This window comes from Schistocerca cancellata, chromosome 4 (genome assembly GCF_023864275.1).
Source record: "Schistocerca cancellata isolate TAMUIC-IGC-003103 chromosome 4, iqSchCanc2.1, whole genome shotgun sequence".
Taxonomy (NCBI): Eukaryota; Metazoa; Arthropoda; class Insecta; order Orthoptera; family Acrididae; genus Schistocerca; species Schistocerca cancellata.
This window is the reverse complement of record NC_064629.1, coordinates 601,139,253-601,159,339: the sequence shown is the minus strand read 5'-3', so window position 1 is coordinate 601,159,339 and position 20,087 is coordinate 601,139,253. Positions and strand designations below refer to the sequence as shown.

General features: G+C 37.8%; 1 protein-coding gene across 1 annotated transcript in view; it reads right to left on the bottom strand.

Annotated features, from left to right (window-relative positions):
- The window catches only part of LOC126183816 (intermembrane lipid transfer protein VPS13A-like), a 681,615-nt gene that overhangs the window by 187,439 nt on the left and 474,089 nt on the right, over positions 1–20,087 (bottom strand). The window contains exons 45-47 of the mRNA XM_049926066.1: positions 5,606–5,956; positions 3,390–3,515; positions 3,148–3,294 (exon numbers count right to left, since the gene is read on the bottom strand). Coding sequence (XP_049782023.1) covers positions 3,148–3,294; positions 3,390–3,515; positions 5,606–5,956 — 624 coding nt within the window. The remainder of the gene's footprint in view (positions 1–3,147; positions 3,295–3,389; positions 3,516–5,605; positions 5,957–20,087) is intronic.

Genomic DNA, 20,087 nt, shown 5'->3' with positions numbered 1-20,087 from the left:
AACTTTGAGGTTCGCCGATGACATTGTAATTCTGTCAGAGACAGCAAAGGAGTTGGAAGAGCAGTTGAATGGAATGGATAGTGTCTTGAAAGGAGGGTATAGGATGAACATCAACAAAAGCAAAATGAGGATAATGGAATGTAGTCGAATTAAGTCAGGTGATGCTGAGGGAATTAGATTAGGAAATGAGACATTTAAAGTAGTAAAGGAGTTTTGCTATTTGGGGAGCAAAATAACTGATGATGGTTGAAGTAGAGATGATATAAAATGTAGACTGGTAATGGCAAGGAAAGCGTTTCTGAAGAAGAGAAATTTGTTAACATCGAGTATAGATTTAAGTGTCAGGAAATCATTTCTGAAAATATTTGTATGGAGAGTAGCCATGTATGGAAGCGAAACTTGGATGATAAATAGTTTGGACAAGAAGAGAATAGAAGCTTTTGAAATGTGGTGATACAGAAGAATGCTGAAGATTAGATGGGTAGATCACATAACTAATGAGGAAGTATTGAATACGATTGGGGAGAAGAGAAGTTTGTGGCACAACTTGACTAGAAGAAGGGATCGGTTGGTAGGGCATGTGTTGAGGCATCAAGGGATCACCAATTTAGTATTGGAGGGCAGCGTGGAGGGTAAAAATCGTAGAGGGAGACCAAGAGATGAATACACTAAGCAGATTCAGAAGGATGTAGGTTGCAGTAGGTACTGGGAGATGAAGAAGCTTGCACAGGATAGAGTAGCATGGAGAGCTGCATCAAACCAGTCTAAGGACTGAAGACCACAACAACAACAGCCAAAATAAAAAAAATAAAAAAATTAAAAATACTGCAATATTTTTCAGTAATAGATTAAAATCTTAGAGTCAAATCACCCTGAAGTATTACTAACTGGAATTTCCCTTCACCTTAACAAATCTGACATGAGTTTACACACTGGTGAGGCACATCAGTCAATAGAATTTAATGTAAAACACCTCAGCAAACATTATATAATGTGTCAGTGAGTGTTTTTCCTATTTTTATGGAGTCAAAAATAACCAATTAATGTCACTTTGTGGGGAGTGAAAACAATTGCAAATAATAACACTGGGTAAGCAATAGTCATGGAGCATATGTGTAGATGAAAGTCTATTAAAAGTGTCTATCTTGTCCCCGTACAAGAAATATATTATCAATTGAGGAATTAGTCTGGAGGAGTAAAATTTCCATAAGACCTTCTGATTTAACTGCCCCTTCTACAGTGGCTATCTACAGCACAACACTCTTTCTCCTGATGTGTACTTAATTTTAAATCTATGATTCCATTTTTTTGAGTGACTAACTATATTTCATCTTCAAATAATACATAAACAAACTGACACAAGTAAGGTCAAAAGACATGGCCTAGCTGTTTTCACAATCTAGACAGAGAAAGTTTTCCTGAACTGGTACAACCCCAAGTTTCACTGATATCTTATTACAAAGAATGAAGATTGTGCATTTTATTTTTATTTTTTCTTTCTTGATTGTATATTTTCTTGGTCCTTCTGTTTATCTTGTATCTGCTTATTTTTTATGACTCACATTTTATTTAGAGACCTTGTGTTCCATACATGTTAAACAACTGACAAATTGTAATACCTTTACAGTATTTCTGCCATTCTGGCAGCAGCTCAAGCTCAAGTTTTTGTAACCTTTACATAAATAATCTTATTAACTACAGTACTGAAATAGAGTTATGTGAGACAATAACCTGACCCTCTTGACCAGAGTGTTTTATTTCACAGTTATAAACCTTACATGTAAATGGATATTTCATTCTGTCAGTCAAGTTGAAAGAAGTGGAGAGACAGGAAAGGAGTGTGGCAACAGGGAAAGTGCAGTATGTAAAGGGCAAGGAGAGTGTTGGGGGATATTTAGAAGCATGAAAGGAGAAGACAGGTGGCTGTTAGTGTCACTAGTAAAATGAGGACTGAGAAAGACAACAATAATGGAAAATAAACACACACACTCACACACACACACACACACACACACACACACACACACACACACAAAGATGTGGGTATTTCATTTCATAGCTTAATTAGGTGAGAGAATACTACTTTGGGATAAGAGCGTAGGATTTTTGGTAGGGTATTTCTCATCTCAGGAAACATTGAGAGATGTTCAGAGCTATGGTGATGGATGTGTTAGTTTTTTGAGGCCTAAGTGATACTGGGTGATAAGAGCAGTACTGGTCAGTAATTGGTTAACAGTGGTGACAAGGTTTCTGGGGTCACAGAAGCGGATGGCACAAGAAATCAGTTTCTGGATTAGCTGGTCAGGATATTGCCTGTTTTCAAAGGCTTTGACTAGGCTATGACTATAGCTGTTTAGCTGCTGATTTCCCTGCAGATGAGGCAACCATTGGTTTGAGTACTATAAGGGGGTAAGGGGGAGGACTTTTCACTGTGGAATACTTGAGAGCTGTCAAAATGGAGATGCTGTTCATATACTGCACATCTGATATGGGCAGAAGTTCTTATAGACTCATGTTACAGATGAAGATAAACACCTAGAAAGTTAGCTCACTGAGCTCAAAATGACCAGAGACAGTAGATTTGGCAGTAGATTTTGAGGTTCAGGAGAAAAGAGTATCGGTTGCTTTGTCACTCTTCCAGATCATGAAGATATCATTAATAAATCTATACCCCAGATTTTGTGTATTTAGTTTATAGGAAGAAATCCTCCAAATGGTCCATAAAGAAGTTAGCATAGCCTGGTGCCATGTAGGTATCAATGGGAATTCCTTTTTTAAACTCATCCATGAAGAAATGATTATGTGGCACAGCACTGTTGCCAAAAGGCAAAAGGTTTATGCGGTGAATTCGGTGTCATGAGGACCCTTAAAAAATCAGTTTTTCATGGTAGTGAGGCCAAGACAATGTGGGATGTTTGTATAAAACGATGTTGCATCTACAGTGACAAGCATGGAGCCTGGTGGTACTGGGAAAGGAACTATGAATAAGTGGCAATGGATGCGATTAGTGTGTTGGCTGTTGGAAGAGAGATGATGGGTGATGTAAATATTTTAAAATTTCCTATATCATTTCCATAATACAATTTTATTATTCTAAAAATAGTTTGCTACTGATTTCCTGTTTTAAGAATAAATGAAGGATAATACCTGACCAAGATCTTGCTGGTAGATCTTGAGAAACAGATCCTCACACAAGTTGTCAATCCTAACTGGTGCTTCTCCAAAGCTGTAGTTATTGAAGGCAATAGAGAATGGTTTATCCCCACCACCAGTCACCGAAACACATAGACCACACTGTCAGAAGAAACATATTTGAGAGTATATATTGTGTACATATCCAATATTAAACTCAAACATATTTCAATAATGAAACAAGTAACAAGACTCACGCCTTTATCCATTCGAAGAACTGTGTGGTGGACAATTGTTATGGGAAAATGTTGAGACATAATCTTGCTGTCTCTAAATTTAACATACATGTTCATTGATTCTGTTTCTGGCCAAAATGGCACACACTGAAATAATGAAATACACACACTAGTCATTAATTATCAAAATTTTCTCATTTGTATGCATAAAATTTATTTTGGGTAATAACCAATGTTTAACACATCCAAATAGCCATAAAATGAGATTCTCATATTGTATGAATCAGTAGAGAAAATTTGTTTTATAGAGTTCTTTCATTTGTGAATCAGTAACATTTTATCTGTGTTTCAATTCCAGCTTATGAAACAAAATGGTTCAAATGGCTTTGAGCATTATGGGACTTAACATCTGAGGTAATCAGTCCCCTAGAACTTAGAACTACTTAAACCTAACTAACCTAAGGACAACACACACACCCATGCCTGAGGCAGGATTCTAACCTGCGACCGTAGCGGTCGCGCGGTTCCAGACTGAAGCACCTAGAACTGTTCAGCCACTCCGGCCGGCTCCAGCTGATGAGGAAGACTTTGAGTTTATTAATTCTCAATTATCCATCTCCATAACTAATGTTGTAAATGTATTTCATTCCCTCACATGGTTATAATAAAATGGTTGTGAAAGGGCAGGTAGGATGTGAAGTATTGTGCAAGGTCGAAGGCATGTGATTATGCTTCATAGTCGGTTTTATCATGAAGTCAATTTGAGCTTCTGTGTCATCTCTACTTTGTGACACATCTATACAGTAATTAGATAGAAGTTAAGTATTATAGCACACAGGAACATTCTGAACACAGACCATAGCAGACCATGACTGGCACCAACAAATAATGACATAGTCTGTCCTCAGGCACTGCTTTATCTCTTTGTATGGTATCCGGAAGAGATTACGTTGTGCAGACATGGAGAAACCAACAGCTGGATTTAGATATGAATCCTGTGAATCTCCATACCAATTTTAAATTTAAACATATGAGTTAATGTTGTGTCTCTATGCTGTGATTTTTCATCTGACCATTGAGGAAGCTGAAGGGGAAAGGCTAGCACTGACCAAGCAGTGATGGCCCCAATGCCAAGCCTACAGCATGGTGGTGCCATTGATGAAACTACAACCAGCCATGTTGAATCATGGTGACTTTTGATGGAACCTAATGTTAACATGAGTCAGCAGGTTGTGACTTGTGTGTGGTTGGATGTCAGTAGCACCTGATTGCAGCCAGCCTCCATTAGTTCATGTGGGGGACATGTAAGACAGGTAGCATTGTTGGTGACCCAGGTATGGCAAAACAGACTCCATGGTTGTTTGTGATCTGGCCATAGGTGCCAGTTCCATCCCATCAATGACTGCATCTGGAAGCTACATAATTTCTAGTTCTAGTGTTATAACTTAACTATAACAGGAGGTACATGCTACACAGAGATACTCTGTAAGAAAACAACCCAAGTTTCTATAACTTCTCTGTTTTCCTATTTAAAAGTGTGTATTCATTACCTATCATGTGCATGTCTACCATTCAGTGCTCAACCACAAAGTGAGTGGTTACCTTTACCCCTTCTGCTGAATGTAAAAAAAATTGAAAGTGTAAACACAATGGTAACATGCATCTATAAGAAGGGCTATGTGTGAAGCTGTAAAGTAACAACAGGTAAGTGCTTCAAAGCTACACCAACTTTCTGAGCTTTTATATGCATCTTTGCATCAGTTGTCATTTATCTACAGATGAGTAGTTGCCTGCCCTTGGTTTCATTCTTTGTTTGTTGGTACAAAGTTCCCATTTCTGTTATCATAAAAGAAAAAGGCAGATACTTATATCAACTCTTTCTAAATTAATAGGCCTTGCATACAGAAAAGAAGTTAATATACATAAATTTCCAGTTCTTCATGTCCCATCTGTTGTGTAAGAACATTAAGGTAATCAAAATATGCATGCAAGGAAGTTGGCGTAACAGACCACTATTGCAGTGTATGATTATTAGACTGTGTAACTATAATATAGATGAGTAAGTCATTCAAAATGTACAAACATTTAGATAAAATAGCATTGAAAAATAAAAAAAAAAAAACAGCCTGTGAAAAAAATTTCAGTAAAATGAAAACTTACTTAAAACAAACTTTGCCCTACAGCACACAGAGTTTGAATTCAAGATATCTGTAGATGAATTTCAAAATGCAACATACCTGACCAGGTGACAAGTCAATCCATAAGTCTGCCCTTTCATTTTCTTCCATAAATCTCAGATGTTTGTTGCTGTTATTAGTAACAATGAAATTGGGAAGAAAAGTCACAATGCGAGTAAGCTGAGGGCACAGCTGTGATAGTGAAGACATCAGCAATATTCGGTAGTGTCTTTTCCTTTCTCGATCATGGCACACTATCAGACCAACACATCCTGCATTGTCTAAGGAAAATGCAGGTGACCAGGAAGAGTGATATGCTCGAAGACGGACACATCGACGTCTGTGTTTTTTGTAGCAGAAAAGCAATGGTTCTTCTCCCTGTGCTTCATAAACAATATCTGACAAGGAACCCTACAAAAGAAATAAAACAATCAAAAAATTATTGAGCATGGATAATGTAATAATGGTTTAAAATTTTAATTTTTCAGGAAATTTTGCTTCATTAAACAACACAAAATTTACTTTCAACAACTGAGAAACTTTCTGAACGCTGTCAATTATCAACTGTGGAATATAAATTAACCCCTTTCTGCATGATTTTTTTAATGAAAAATATATGCATTGGCTTCTGAGGTTACTAAATGATACTGACAAGCAATTTTGAAAAAAAGTTTTATTTTCCAAAACATAATAATTAAATGGTTTGGCACATTTCTGGCACACCATTCTTGTAAGGTACATTATATAGGAGTTTAGTGTTTCTTTATGAGTGCTCTACTACATAAAATAACTCATCCTGTCCAGTGGCATATGATCTACATCAATAAGCCTTTACTCATGTGGTATGGGACATTTTGAAACACTTTGTATCATTAATCACACACACTTATTAACCAATGTTGGACACTTATCTATATGGGGAGATCAACAGCAATACAAATTTCTACAGTTGAAGGGTACATAGATACTTAGTCCAGTGTGTGAACGGTGAAGTCCATTTATGTATGAGTACAGACAGAAATTGTTTGAAAATGTTCCATACTGTTTGAGTAAAGGAGTACTGATGTAGATCACATGCCATTGGATATCATGCATAAGGTTGTAGTTATGTTGCATAGTAAAATAGTAATAAAAGAACACTGAACTGCTAGAGATTGCACCTTATATGCATAATGTGCCAGAAATGTCACAAAACATAAAACTTTTTTCCCAAATTGCTTATCAATTAGGTGTAGTAACCTCAAGAACCAATGCACATACCAGTTTCATTAAAAGGAAAAAAAATCATGCTGACAGTACACAGTGATTTTCAAGTTTGGCTCAAATGTAGACTACTACGCACTAAAGGACTAACTTAACATAGATAAAATGTGTAATACTCTATTACTATCTCTTGTAAAACAAAACACAAAAACGTGGCCTGTCAGTTCTTATATTGATCACAGCATGTTAGGAAATAAAGTAATTACCATAATTGGCATTGCAGTGTCTATTTATTAAGTAATGTATTTATCCTAAAAGTGTATTTTTAAATTTTTCTGTACATTACTGCATGTGTGTGTACACCATGATAACACAGTTTTAGTACCCTGAACTACTTATTTATGGTGACTCCACAGGACAGGTTACAAATTCCCATACAGTACGAAACTATGATTCAGTAACTCCTTAAAACTCCACAACATGGCACACTAATTTCAGTTGGCAGGGGGAAGTGTGATAAGAATTTGAATTTTGCCTTTCATAAAACAGGGGGATAATGCTTCTTATGTGCATGACATTCAATAACGCACCCATGCCTCCTGTGTTGTGACAAATGGCAAACAACTCAGTGAGATCAGTGTTCACCAATTGGCTATGAGTCTGGCAAACCTGGGGTTCCTGAGCTGGGAACTGGCAATGACTAAAAGTCCTCTGCAACTACAAGTACTGGGCATACTTAAGTTACCACTTTGATGCATAGCAGTGGAACATTATGAGCCACAGGGAAAGGTGGTTCTAATGTTAACTGTCCAAATCATAAAGGTGATACAAACCTCTATAAAAGGAAACTAAATCTCAATGTATGCTATGGGCCAGTGGGATGGATGGCTATTTAGGAAAACAAGTTGACAACCTCTGTGAAACCTGCAATACCCCTCAGTTGCAAAAGGGTTACCCTGGCATGTGGGGCTCTGTCTGAGTCAATTATTATTTCCCCACTGGCTTTTAGGAGCAAAATTGCTCATGATTCCCAAAAACAAAATTTCTCCCAATGGGCTGTGTGTACCTTTGGCTGTATCTAGCACCCAACCACCAAAGAGAGTTTGATAGTCTAGTCCTTCAGAGCAATCAACAATAACTATGACAAAAGTGAACACTAACAAGGTATAGCTGTATCAAAATATATTTATAATTATTAAAAGCAGAAGAAGACTCCTCCCTATGTCCAGAAAACACTAGAGCATATTACTAAGTCACTAAAATCAGTAAAACGGTTCAGCAGAATGCCAGAATGTCTATCACTACTGACATCATTCCTGAAAGACAAACATTCTACAATCCATGGAGGAAATCTTGCATAAAGTAAATATCCCTCTCCTACTGCAGTGGAAGGTGAATGTCTTGTGCAAGGCACTGGTAGCTACTCCTGGCAGAAGATGTGCTTTGTTGGAGCTGCACAAGTTTCATAATGTTTACATAGGTCAACTGATGCTGCAGTGTTCATCTTCACACTCCAGTGAAAAAGTTTTCACAGAATTAACTAAGTAAAAAATCTGGGCAATTCACATGCTTGTTTACATATGAAAGCCAATTTCTGTGGTTTCCTTTCTATGAGACCACATGTGCCAGATTCATTTGCTCATTCAAAACCCTAGTTTCTAATATTGTTTCTGATCACATCACTTTTCTATAATCTTTCATTGTCTGTGTTATTAATCTTGTCTATTGTGATATATTATGAAATTCTGAACATTTACAGTTGACATGACAAACACACAGTAGGCCTATCCTCATTCAAATACAGTTGTTTCCTAAATTCACTGTATGATTACATGAGATACAAATTTATTTTTGAGAATTACCAGATGCTTATAAAAGCATATTTTTTTAAAATTTTCGTAAGCTATGGATAACATATTTCATAGCAAAGCAGAATTTGTGATTTACAGTTTCTGAAAAAGAATAGCTCACCATGAATTTCAGTTTATATCATTGTGGATCAACATATATTTTTTTACAATTTTCAGAAGTTACCATTGTCATGTGCATCAGCCATATCATAGTAAACTGGCATTTGTGATTTAGTTAGTCACACATAGCTCTATTATGACTAACATATTATGTCAGATCTAGTTTTAGCTTTCAATAGAGGTGTATATTATCCACATTTATCATACATTTACATTGTTTTCGAGTTTTGTAGTGACTATAACTTCAAAAAGTTTTAGGAAACTTGTAATTTTTACCAAAGGTTTTCTGTTGTCCTAATAGAAAATTCATTTAGTGTACTAACTGCTTCAATTATGAAAGGAAATTAGTAACATTTTTAGCTCAAAAGATTAAATATCAATCAGTAGACTAAGTTGAAAGTTATACGTACACTGTCCTGTAAAATACTGCACCAGTCATGATGCAGACACACTGTGAATGCTGTCCACCAACACAGGATGAGTTGATTAAAGTTTGTAAGCAGCTGGAAATAGCCCTGACTACAGTCACATGATTTGCAGCTGCTGTGAATCAGTATGCTGGCAGAGCTCCCCAGAGTTTTGTATCAGAAGTATCATAGGTACGTCAAGTATTAATCCTGTCTCCTCTACTGAAAGTGCAGGATCTATCATTACTTGTCCACTTGACTGTGAGTGGTGTGTCAATGGTCGGTCTAGACATCCTGTGCAGGGTAGACAGGGACCATCGAGGACTCAGGATTTTCTACCAATCACCCTAACCAACAAGGTTTGAGCGGCTATCTTTCACTGACACTGAAACTGAGTCAGTGGGACTCGCTTCACCTGTGATGGGGAAAACTGCTTTGACCTGTGTCAAGAGGAGGCAAACATAAAAGAGTAAGGCTCCATTAATTGTTGGTAGTTCAAATGTACAGTGAATAGTGGTATAAATAACGGCACCACTTATGGAAATAGCAGAAGGTCACAGGAAGGAACACCAAATGTGCACTCAGGCAACCAACTCCAGATTGTGGTGCATATAGGAAGAAATAATGCCTGTTGCCTGGACTCTGAAGTCATACTTAGACCATTCCAGCCACTAGAAGAGGAGGTTCAGAAAACCAGCCTTGCACACAGAGTTTCAACAAAGCTCAAAATTTGCCTCAGTGTTTCTAGAAATGATCATGGCCCCCTTGTTCTTGGTAAAGTGGAAGGACTGAACCAGAGACTTCAAAGGTTCTGTGACAAGCTATGACACTGTGACTACCTGGACTTGCACCATTGGGTTGAGAACTGTAGGGTCCCCCTAAATGTGTCAGGTGTGCACTACACATCAGAGGTAGCTGACTTTGTGTGGGGTGCATGCAAGGTTTTTTTTTTTTTTTTTTTTTTTTTTTTTTTTTTTTTTTTTTTTTTTTTTTTTTAAATATATGACTCTCCATCCAGTTCAGATGACCTGTAAAAATATATGATCCAAAGGAATGCCTCACAGAGTCAAGAGCATTAGAATCCTAGCAATGAACTGCCAAAGCTTTCACAACAAATTGCCAGAGTTTGAAGCACTTCTCAAAAGCAGTGAAACACACATACTACTAGGTACAGAAAGATGATTAAAATCTGAATTTGATAGCAGTGAGATGTTTGAGGAAAATTTAAGTGTATATCAAAATGATAGGCTAATGAGAAATGAACACGGTAAATTTGTTGCAGCAGACAAGAAACTCAAATTCAACCAGATAGAAATTGAAACTGCTTGAGAGCCTGTTTGGACAAGACTCAGTATCATGTGTGGGCATAAAATTATAATTGGGTCCTTCTAATGGCTGCCAGACTCAACTCCTAATATCATGGAAAACTTCAGAGAAAACACCAGTTTACTTGTATGAATGTTGTGTAATCATACTGTAATCATTGGAGGAGACTCCAACCGTCAACAATCATTTGGAAAAACCACAGATTGTTAGTGGTGGGTATCACAAGACATTCTGTGACACATTACCAAATGCTTTCTCTGAAAACTACCTAACACAAGGGTATCAGATCTTAATATGGAACTTGGAACTACACAGGACAGGAGTATACAGAGGAGGAACAGCACTCGAAAGATTTGTTCCCAGTAGAACAGTTCATACATGTTGGGAGCCTCCATGGTGTACAGTCACTGTAAGAAAACCTCTAAAGAAACAGAGATCACTGCATAATATGTACAAAACAAAGCATGGAGCTATGCATATGGAGATGCTGAAAGAAACTCATTGGTCTGTCAAGAGAGCAGTGAGTAAAAAGTCTTCAATGACTACTGTATGAGAATTTTGTAACATGATCTTCCACAAAATGAAAAGAAATTCTGACCATATGTAAACGCTGTTAGTGGCACCAATGTTAGTGTCCAATCACTCCCAAGTGAGACAGGATCTGAAATTAAGTTGGAAACAAAAATAAAATTGCTTAACTATGTTTTCAAATGTTTCTTTACAAAGGAAAACCCAGAAGAATCACACCAATTTGATGTTTGTACCACTGAAAAAATGAGTGAAATGAGTGTTAAGTGTCAGTGATGTTGAGAAATAGCTGAAATTGGTGAAACTGAACAAAACTTCAGGGCATGATTGAATCCCTATCAGATTCTATACTGAATTCGCAGCTGAGTTAGGCACTCTTTAAACTATAATCTAACCCCGAAACAAAAGCACATGCCCAATATCCTTGACATTGATTTTTTAAGGACTCCTAGAACACATTCTGAGTTCAAACATAATGAAGTATCTCAAACAGAATGAGCTCCTCAATGACATTCAGCACAGATTCTGTAAACATCGATCACGTGAAACCCAATTTGTACTTTTCTCACTTGACATACTGAAAGCCTTAGATACAGGCAGTCAAAAAAATGGTTCAAATGGCTCTGAGCACTATGCAACTTAACTTCTGAGGTCAGCAGTCGCCTAGAACTTAGAACTAATTAAACCTAACTAACCTAAGGACATCACATACATCCATGCCCGAGGCAGGATTCGAACCTGCGACCGTAGCGGTAGCTCGGTTCCAGACTGTAGTGTCTAGAACCGCATGGCCACTCCGGCCGGCTCCAGGCAGTCAGATAGACATAGTATTTCTTGATTTCTGAAAGGCATTTCACTCATTGCCACAACAACACATATTCTCAAAAGAACAATCATATGAGGTATCATGTGAAATTTATGTGTGGATGAGGATGTTTTGGTAGGAAGGGTGTATTATGCTATCTTTGATGGAGAGTCATCAATAGATGTAAAAGTAACTTTGACAGTGCTCCAGGGATGTGTGTTGGGAGCCTTGTGTTCACATTGGATATTAATGACCTTGCTGGCAGTATTAATAGTAACCTCAGACGCTTTCCAGATGATGTAATTATCTGCAGTGATATACTGTCCAAAGGAAGCTGCATAAATATTCAGTCAGCTCTTGCTATGATATCAAAGTGGTGCAAAGATTAGCATCTTGATTTAAGTGTTCAGAAATGTAAAATTGTGCACTTCACAAAACAAAATTATGTAGTTTCCCCTATGACTATAGTATCACAAAACAAATAAATGTAGTATCCTATGTACGTGATACCAGTGAGTTACCACTGCGATCAGCCAACTCAAAGAAATACCTGGGTGTAATACTTCATAGGTATGTGAAATGGAATAATGTCATAGGCTCAGTTATGGGTAAAGTAGATGGTAGGGTTCATTTTATTGGTAGAATACTGGGAAACGTTGACCCCCATCGATGACATCCATTGATCAACTTACAACTGACATTACAACCTGGAGCATGACAGCCAAAGGACATGAGGCAATGCCCTTGTACAAGAGTGGTTTGACTAATGATAAATGCAGAATTCTCTGATGTTATCAACATCGATGCCCACTTCAGCTACCACTGATCAACGTTCAACTGACATCACAACCTGGAGTATGATAGCTAAAAGACGTGAGGCAGAGCACATATAAACAATGCAGAGCTAAGCCAACATGGAGTTTATGACCTGCAGATCTATGTAGATGGCCAAAGCAACTGGTGACTGGAAATAATTTTAAGGTAATGAATTTAGTGAGAGAAGGTGACTGGTCACATTCAAAAAGTGAGATTGTCAAATTACTTGATGACGAACAGCTCACTGAAGAAAAAAATGCTAGTTCAAAGTCTGAATTAGATCTTAACTGTAATGTAGTTAAAACTGACAGGAGTAATTTAAAGGTGGAAATGAGTAATGCGACTGAAAAGAACAACAGCTTTTTACATTTAAGAACAGGCCAAACTATCAACAACTTTGGTAAAGAAAATTCAGTTGCACCAGAAAATTTTGATTCAAAATTAGGTTGTCCAATGCAAATGTAATAGAAAACAAATGTAATAAGGGAATGGAAGTTGTACGTACTTTTGATGAGAGTAATGAAATAACTTAGAAACCAAAACAAGTTTATTCTGAAGATATTGAGAGTTTGGGGTACGTAAGGAGGGTGTTGATGTAAATAATGTTACATTTGGTGATGCTGAAACAAAATGTGTGCTGATGTTAAGTGAAAAAGTTGACAAAGTTGTCACTAATCTGATCTGGGAGTATTGCAGACAGACATGGAAATAAATACTGATACAGATGATGATGGTAATGATAATGAATCAATTATGGATGTATTGCAAGTAAGTAATATTGATATTCAGGTCCTGGGAGTCAAACAGAAAATTGTTGATGTACGTACTGATGTTCTTGATGTGGAGAGTGAGTGTGTGCACTTAGTATGAAAGTACTGAAGTTAATGATCTTGTTGGCAAAGACTATAAAGCTATGGAAATTAATTATCTGCAATCACATAAGTGTAAAGATATTAGCAACAATTGAGGTAAGTGATTCATCTAAAGGAACCTCTTTAAAAGTTATCAGTGATGGATATGTACCGAGCATTAGAGACAGTTAAAGAAATAAACAGTAAACAGTATATATATAGTTTTCAATGAAGGTATACAGGAAGTAATTTCTGGTAATAACAATCAAAAGCTAATTTTCAACGCACATGTAAAGAGCACCACTCTGAATTCAAATGTCAAAGAAATCAATTTCATTGTAAATATAATTGGAAATGCAATTGGTTTTGCTGGAGATCAAATGTTCATATAACTGACTGTGGATTTCAGTGGTTTGGTAGATGTTATAGAACACACATGTTGGTCTGAAATTAGTGGTGCAAAATTAGATGGAAGAGCAGGGATTCAAATTCATTGTGAAGCTACAAGCAGCGGGCCCAAAAGACTGTATTGAATTAATTATGTAGCGATAATGCTTGCCCCAAGCTGGGTGCTCTCAGTCTTCATTTTTCCTAAGACACTCAATCTTTTCTACAATCCTGTCAATAGCTTGAAAGTGGATCAGTAATTGCCTTCAACTGTTGTATAATCTGTAGTATGGTAACATATTTCAGAAGTGTTTCTTCTGCATTATTAGTTTAGGTTGGGTTAGTAATTATAAGAGAATGGATGCAAGGATGGTGTACAAGAATATAAGGTATTTCGTAAAACTGATGTGTTCTATTTGTTTTAGTTTTAAAGGTGATAATGAGAATAATATTTCAGCACTAATAAATTTCTTTCACCAAAAAGATAAGGTGAACGGAAAATAAAAGGCATTGTCAGGATATGCTAAAAAGGTGGAAGTGTCTGAAAGTCATATTTAAGATCTAAGGCAATCAAGTAATGAGAAATCGGTTGGAATTTGTGCAGCAGCAGTGACAGAAGAAAAGAATGAGAAAACACCTTGAATACAGGGACTAGTACTATTTGTGATAAGATACAAAAGTTTGTGCCCAGTGGAATTAGTTATGGAGGTATTTGTTCATATGTGTAGAAATGTGTCACACTATAGCTCTTCAGGCATCAGTACAGTGGAATAAAGTTAAAGATACAGTTGCCTATAATAACATGCATGGAATGAAAAAGCAAGGCTTATATATGTTTCACCTTCATGCCCAGAATTTCAAGCAGTATGATGGAATGCAATGAAGTATCAGTTTTTCCAATTGAGATTTTGTCTGTTATTTTATGAGAGTAAATTTTGCACATAAAGCTAGGATTTGTTACTGTGGAATGTGGTTCTGAAGATTCACTTTTTGTATATGAGGAGCAAAACAGGTGTTTATTTCTCAGATAATAGAGTAATGAATTAATAATGAAGATACAACAATGCATTGGTGAAGTATTGATGAGAAGTAATGAGAAATGTTTTTGTATGTTTATGGTTAGGGATCCTGTCTGTGCAATAAGGTAATTTTTGAGAATATATTCCTTTGTATAACAAGAGTAGGAATAAAAGGATATAATGGAACTAACAGATAAATGAGTAATGTAGTGCTACCTATATACATGTAGGTCTGGTTTTGTTATAGTGAAAATATGTTTGAGCTAGGCAATGTTTCATAATATTCATATGTGTAATTTGTGACACTGAAAAAGGAACTTTATTGAACGATCAAGGCTATTTGATTGATCAAGGCTATTCGACTGATTGGTTTAATGTAATGATGATACATTAAAGGAAAATTATTTTTGATAATTAACTGGTAATGTAACTCAAAAATAATATGAATATTCTGACAACAGTAGATAATTTAGCGACACTGTAGTGAATTTCATGATGATTTAATTTTCTGGATGAGTGAAGATAGTAATCTAATTTGAGTGAAATAATGTAATGATTTGAAATAGCTTCTATCCATTAGTTTGATTTAACTAGTAAATATGTAATGGTGTTGTGATTAAGGTTTTGTTCTCTTTGTATGGCATAAAATATGTGAGCGGTCACTTCGCAACTATAAAACTGGATACTTGACCATTTGATTTCAAAGATATGAGATACTGATTTGCGTCAAAGTATAGGAGTTCATCAAACATGTTCCATTCTGTTTATAAGTAAACTATTGTGACATTTTGAGCAATATGTTGTATATGTATATAAGATTATGTAACGAATATGACTATGAAAACTGAAACATTTCTGCACACTGATGTAGGATATTTTGTTTGCTTTTCATGTACAATGAATGAGGATAATCACCTCCCATGACAAGTGAAACTGGAAAATATGGGGCACTTTTGCACTCATTTAGTTTTAGAGTAATTAGCATTTATAGTTAAAAGCATTTTTACTGAAATAGAATACCATATTATGGCAAACAAGATGGCAGAATTTAATAGCAATTCTTGTTTTATCTAAAAGTCTATATTTACTAGAATTTTCCCTTACTATTCATTTGCTCAGAAGCAGACATCTGTAATTGTAATTTGTAAGAAGACAGCACACAACAGTCATTGAAAGTAGTCTTAATTATTGTAATCTTATAAAAGGGATGCTTCTAGGAGCCATTTTAGTCAGTTTCATGGCAGACTTTGAAATGAGCAAGATCTGTGTCTGAAAACATATCACAGACAAATTAGCACAAATTACAACCCACACAATGTGCCAAGTTTCATCTAGATTTCATATCTGTGAGACCTTTCATTAATTCAGTGAAGTTTCTAAATGACTGACTATGAGCATGCAATTAACCTCAAGAAGAACTGTGGCAAACTTCAGTAATGCATTCTGCAACATGTCACATTATTATTGAACAATGAACTGTCTTATTTCCAAATGTTCACGGCAAGCATCATTTTTCATTTTGATATGTCTTTCTACTTGGAAGGCCAGTGTAATTAGGGAATGTGTAGTCATTTGCTAGTCACTCATAAACTTATGGGTCATATCAGCGTTACATTATTACTCTCAGACAATCACAATATAGGACAATTGTAGTATGTGGCTAGATGTTTATTTATGCATAAACCATAATGAATGAGACTTGATCTGGAAATAAACTCAGATTATTCAGCAACAAAGTGGAATTAAAGTGTTTGGAATGACAACCTGGTATGATATACATCATTTAAAATAGCCTACTTGAGACAATCACTTCAAAATTTAACAAACTTGCAGCTACCAAGCTCACATTTGCACAGGTAAATATGGCTAAACTTCAACAGAAGATCATAGGCAAGCCATTTAAAAAGAGAGAAGGAAACCTGGACTTCAAAGAAAGCAAAGTTCACTGCCAAATCTAATAAGATTTAACATGATCCTAGATGGCCCAAGTGAAATAATAATAATCATATGCAAATTAACAGCTATTCAGTAGTATAACAGTAGAAGAAGCTGCTGCTTTTTTAAAGAAGTACTGCCTCTCCTGTTAATTTTATCATGATAAAATGAACCAGATTAAAGTAGGAAAAGTTTACAACAATTTAACAATAGTTAGATAAAAATGTAATATCTAATAACTACTTTTTTTAAATTTATACCTCAATTCATTCACAGCTTTCAAGTTTCTCTTTCATGGTGACTGAGGTCACCAATGCATGTCAGCGTAGCAACAGACAAGCCAGAGATTGTGTTAAGCTGGTCAAATTTATTTGAATGATATTGATATGTGGTTAACTATGTATAAGTATGAGGGTCACTCCAAAAGAAATGCACACTATTTTTTTTTTAAATCCATCTTTTATTCTACATCTTTGAAAGTTTTAAAGCGTGTAGATACATCCTTTAGGAGCAATATTTTCATTTCTCCACATAATGTCCATCCCTCGCAACTGCCTTAGGCCATCTTCGAACCAGTGCCTGTGTACCCGCACGGTAAAATTCTGGACCAACCTGTTGGAGCCATTGTTTGGCAGTGTGCACAAGGGAGTCATCATATTCAAACTTTGTTCCACGAAGAGAGTCTTTCAGTTTCCCAAAGAGATAACAATCACATGGAGCCAGGTCAGAACTATAACGCAGGTGTTTCAGTGTTGTCCATCCAAGTTTTGTGATCGCTTTCATGGTTTTTTGACTGACATGTAGCTCTGCAGTGTCGTGCAACAGCAAAACATCTTGCGTTTGCCGATGCGGTTGAACATGAGTCAGTCGAGCTTGAAGTTTCTTCAGTATCGTCACATATGCATCAGGATTTATGGTGGTTTTATATGGCATGATGTTCACAAGCAAGAGTCCTCAGGAATTGAAAAACACCTTAGCCATAACTTTTCCAGCAGAAGTTGTAATTTTGAATTTTTTTTGCTTGGGTGAATTTGCATGAAGCCACTCCACTGATTGCCTCTTCGTCTCTGGTGAAAAATGATGGAGCCATGTTTCATCACCTGTCACAATTCATCCAAGAAATTCATCTCCACCATTCTCGTACTGTTCCAAAAGTTTGCTGCATACTGTATTTCTTGTTTCTTTGTGAGCCACTGTCAACATCCTGGGAACCCACCTGGCACAAACCTTTTTTAGGGGTTGGGTTGTTTGGGGGAAGAGACCAAACAGCGAGGTCATCGGTCTCATTGGATTAGGGAAGGGTGGGGAAGGAAGTCGGCTGTGCCCTTTCAAAGGAACCATCCCGGCATTTGCCTGGAGTGATGTAGGGAAATCACGGAAAACCTAAATCAGGATGGCCGGACGCGGGATTGAACCGTCGTCCTCCCGAATGCGAGTCCAGTGTGTTAACCACTGCGCCACCTCGCTCGGTAACCTTTTTTAATGCCAACACTTTCCTTATTCTGCACACACTTCCTTCCCCTATCACAACGTAGCGTTGACAATTCATTCACTGTGATGCGTCTGTCAGCAGTCACCAATTCGTTAACTCTCTGCACATTGTCTGGAGTGTGTGCAGTACAAGGCCTGGCACTGCGAGGACAATCCTCAATACTGCTGTGCCAACTTTCATCATGTAACCTGTTTGCCCACCGACTAACTGTACTGTGATCGACAGCAGCATCTCCATACATTTTTTCAACCTTTTGTGGATGTCTCCCACTGTCTCGTTTTCACAGCACAGGAATTCTATAACAGCAAATTGCTTCTGACGAACGTCAAGTGTAGCAGCCATCTTGAAGACATGCTGTGACGGCACCACTCACGGGAACAGGTTGAACTAAGTTTGAAAACAAGCAAGAAGAATGTATCTACACACTGTAAAAATTTCACACATGCAGAATGAAAACTGTATTTTTACAAAAATAGTGTGCATTTCTTTTGGAGTGACCCTCGTATATGATGGCCAACCTAGGCCCTGCTCGGGCTGCAGCCAGGAAGGCCATGTAAGAACTGAGTGTCTGCAGCATCACCTCATTCAAGTGCCCCACAATGAACTTCCCCAATGATACACGATGGCCTCTTTCCCACTAACGCATGTAGAGGCAGCACGACATAATGTGACAGATGATCAAAACCTGCTACCACCTCAAGCCAGTGCGAGCTCTGTCGGAGAGTCAGCGCCGCCGACGCTGAAGCCACCGCAGCCAAACTGTGCAGAGGTTCCTGCAGCGCCTGCCCACCACTGTGTCACAGGCACCCAGCCGCCGTCACTTTTAGGATTGGACACAGGGATTCCCGATGACTGAGATCATGTCAGTCGAGCCCCACTCTCCAGTGGATGTCGAGTCTCAGACCCGCAAGCAAAAATCCCCCAAATGACACAAGAAGAGGCGATTGTCAGTTAAAGAATGGGACAGGGATGTGAAGCTGGTGGAAGACACCAACTTCATTGATGCGTCTACAGTTGCAATGGATTCCAGCAGCCTTATTCACCAGAAGTTGCCTGAATATAAGGAACACTCTCCTACATCTTCTGGCCCTGAAAACGAGGCGCATCACATCGACTCCCAAAATGTGGGCTCCTGTGAAAGTGACCAGCCACCACTGAACTCCCAATCCTCTCTTCGTGATTGGGCCGATAATATGGAGGCCAGGGATGCACAGCACACATCGATACCGCCACCAGAGCCCATGGCTGACATTGACCCCGGAGAGCTCTACCAGTCAGGGGATCATATAGGGCTGGATGGCTGTGTCGTGTACGAGATCACCATGGGCTTGCACCAGCACACTGCCTCCATCACTTGATATGTCTCAGTCATACTGTGTGGGAATAGTCGGTGTCAATGGTGTCCACTCCACTGTCAAGACCCGCATGTTACACGACATGATCAGAGCAGCAGACTTGGACATTGCCCTTCTCCAGGAGGTCCATCTCGAGCTGTGTTTAGACCTATATGGCTACACCACCTACAGATGGCAGGAGGAACAGCCATCCTTCTTCCAGGTGGCAAAGACGCGATGGACGTGACATACTTGCCAAAGGGGCGATGCATCACTATCACACTTGGCGCAGTCCGCCTCGTTAACGTCTATGCTCCCTCCGGTAATTCACACCGTGGAGACAGGCATATCTTCTATTCGGTGGAGGTAGCGCCACTTTTGCAAGGAAATATGGACCACTACATAGTGGGTGGCAATTTTAACAGTGTTCTGCAGCCCAAGGTCCAGATACCGCATTACGTCCCATGCC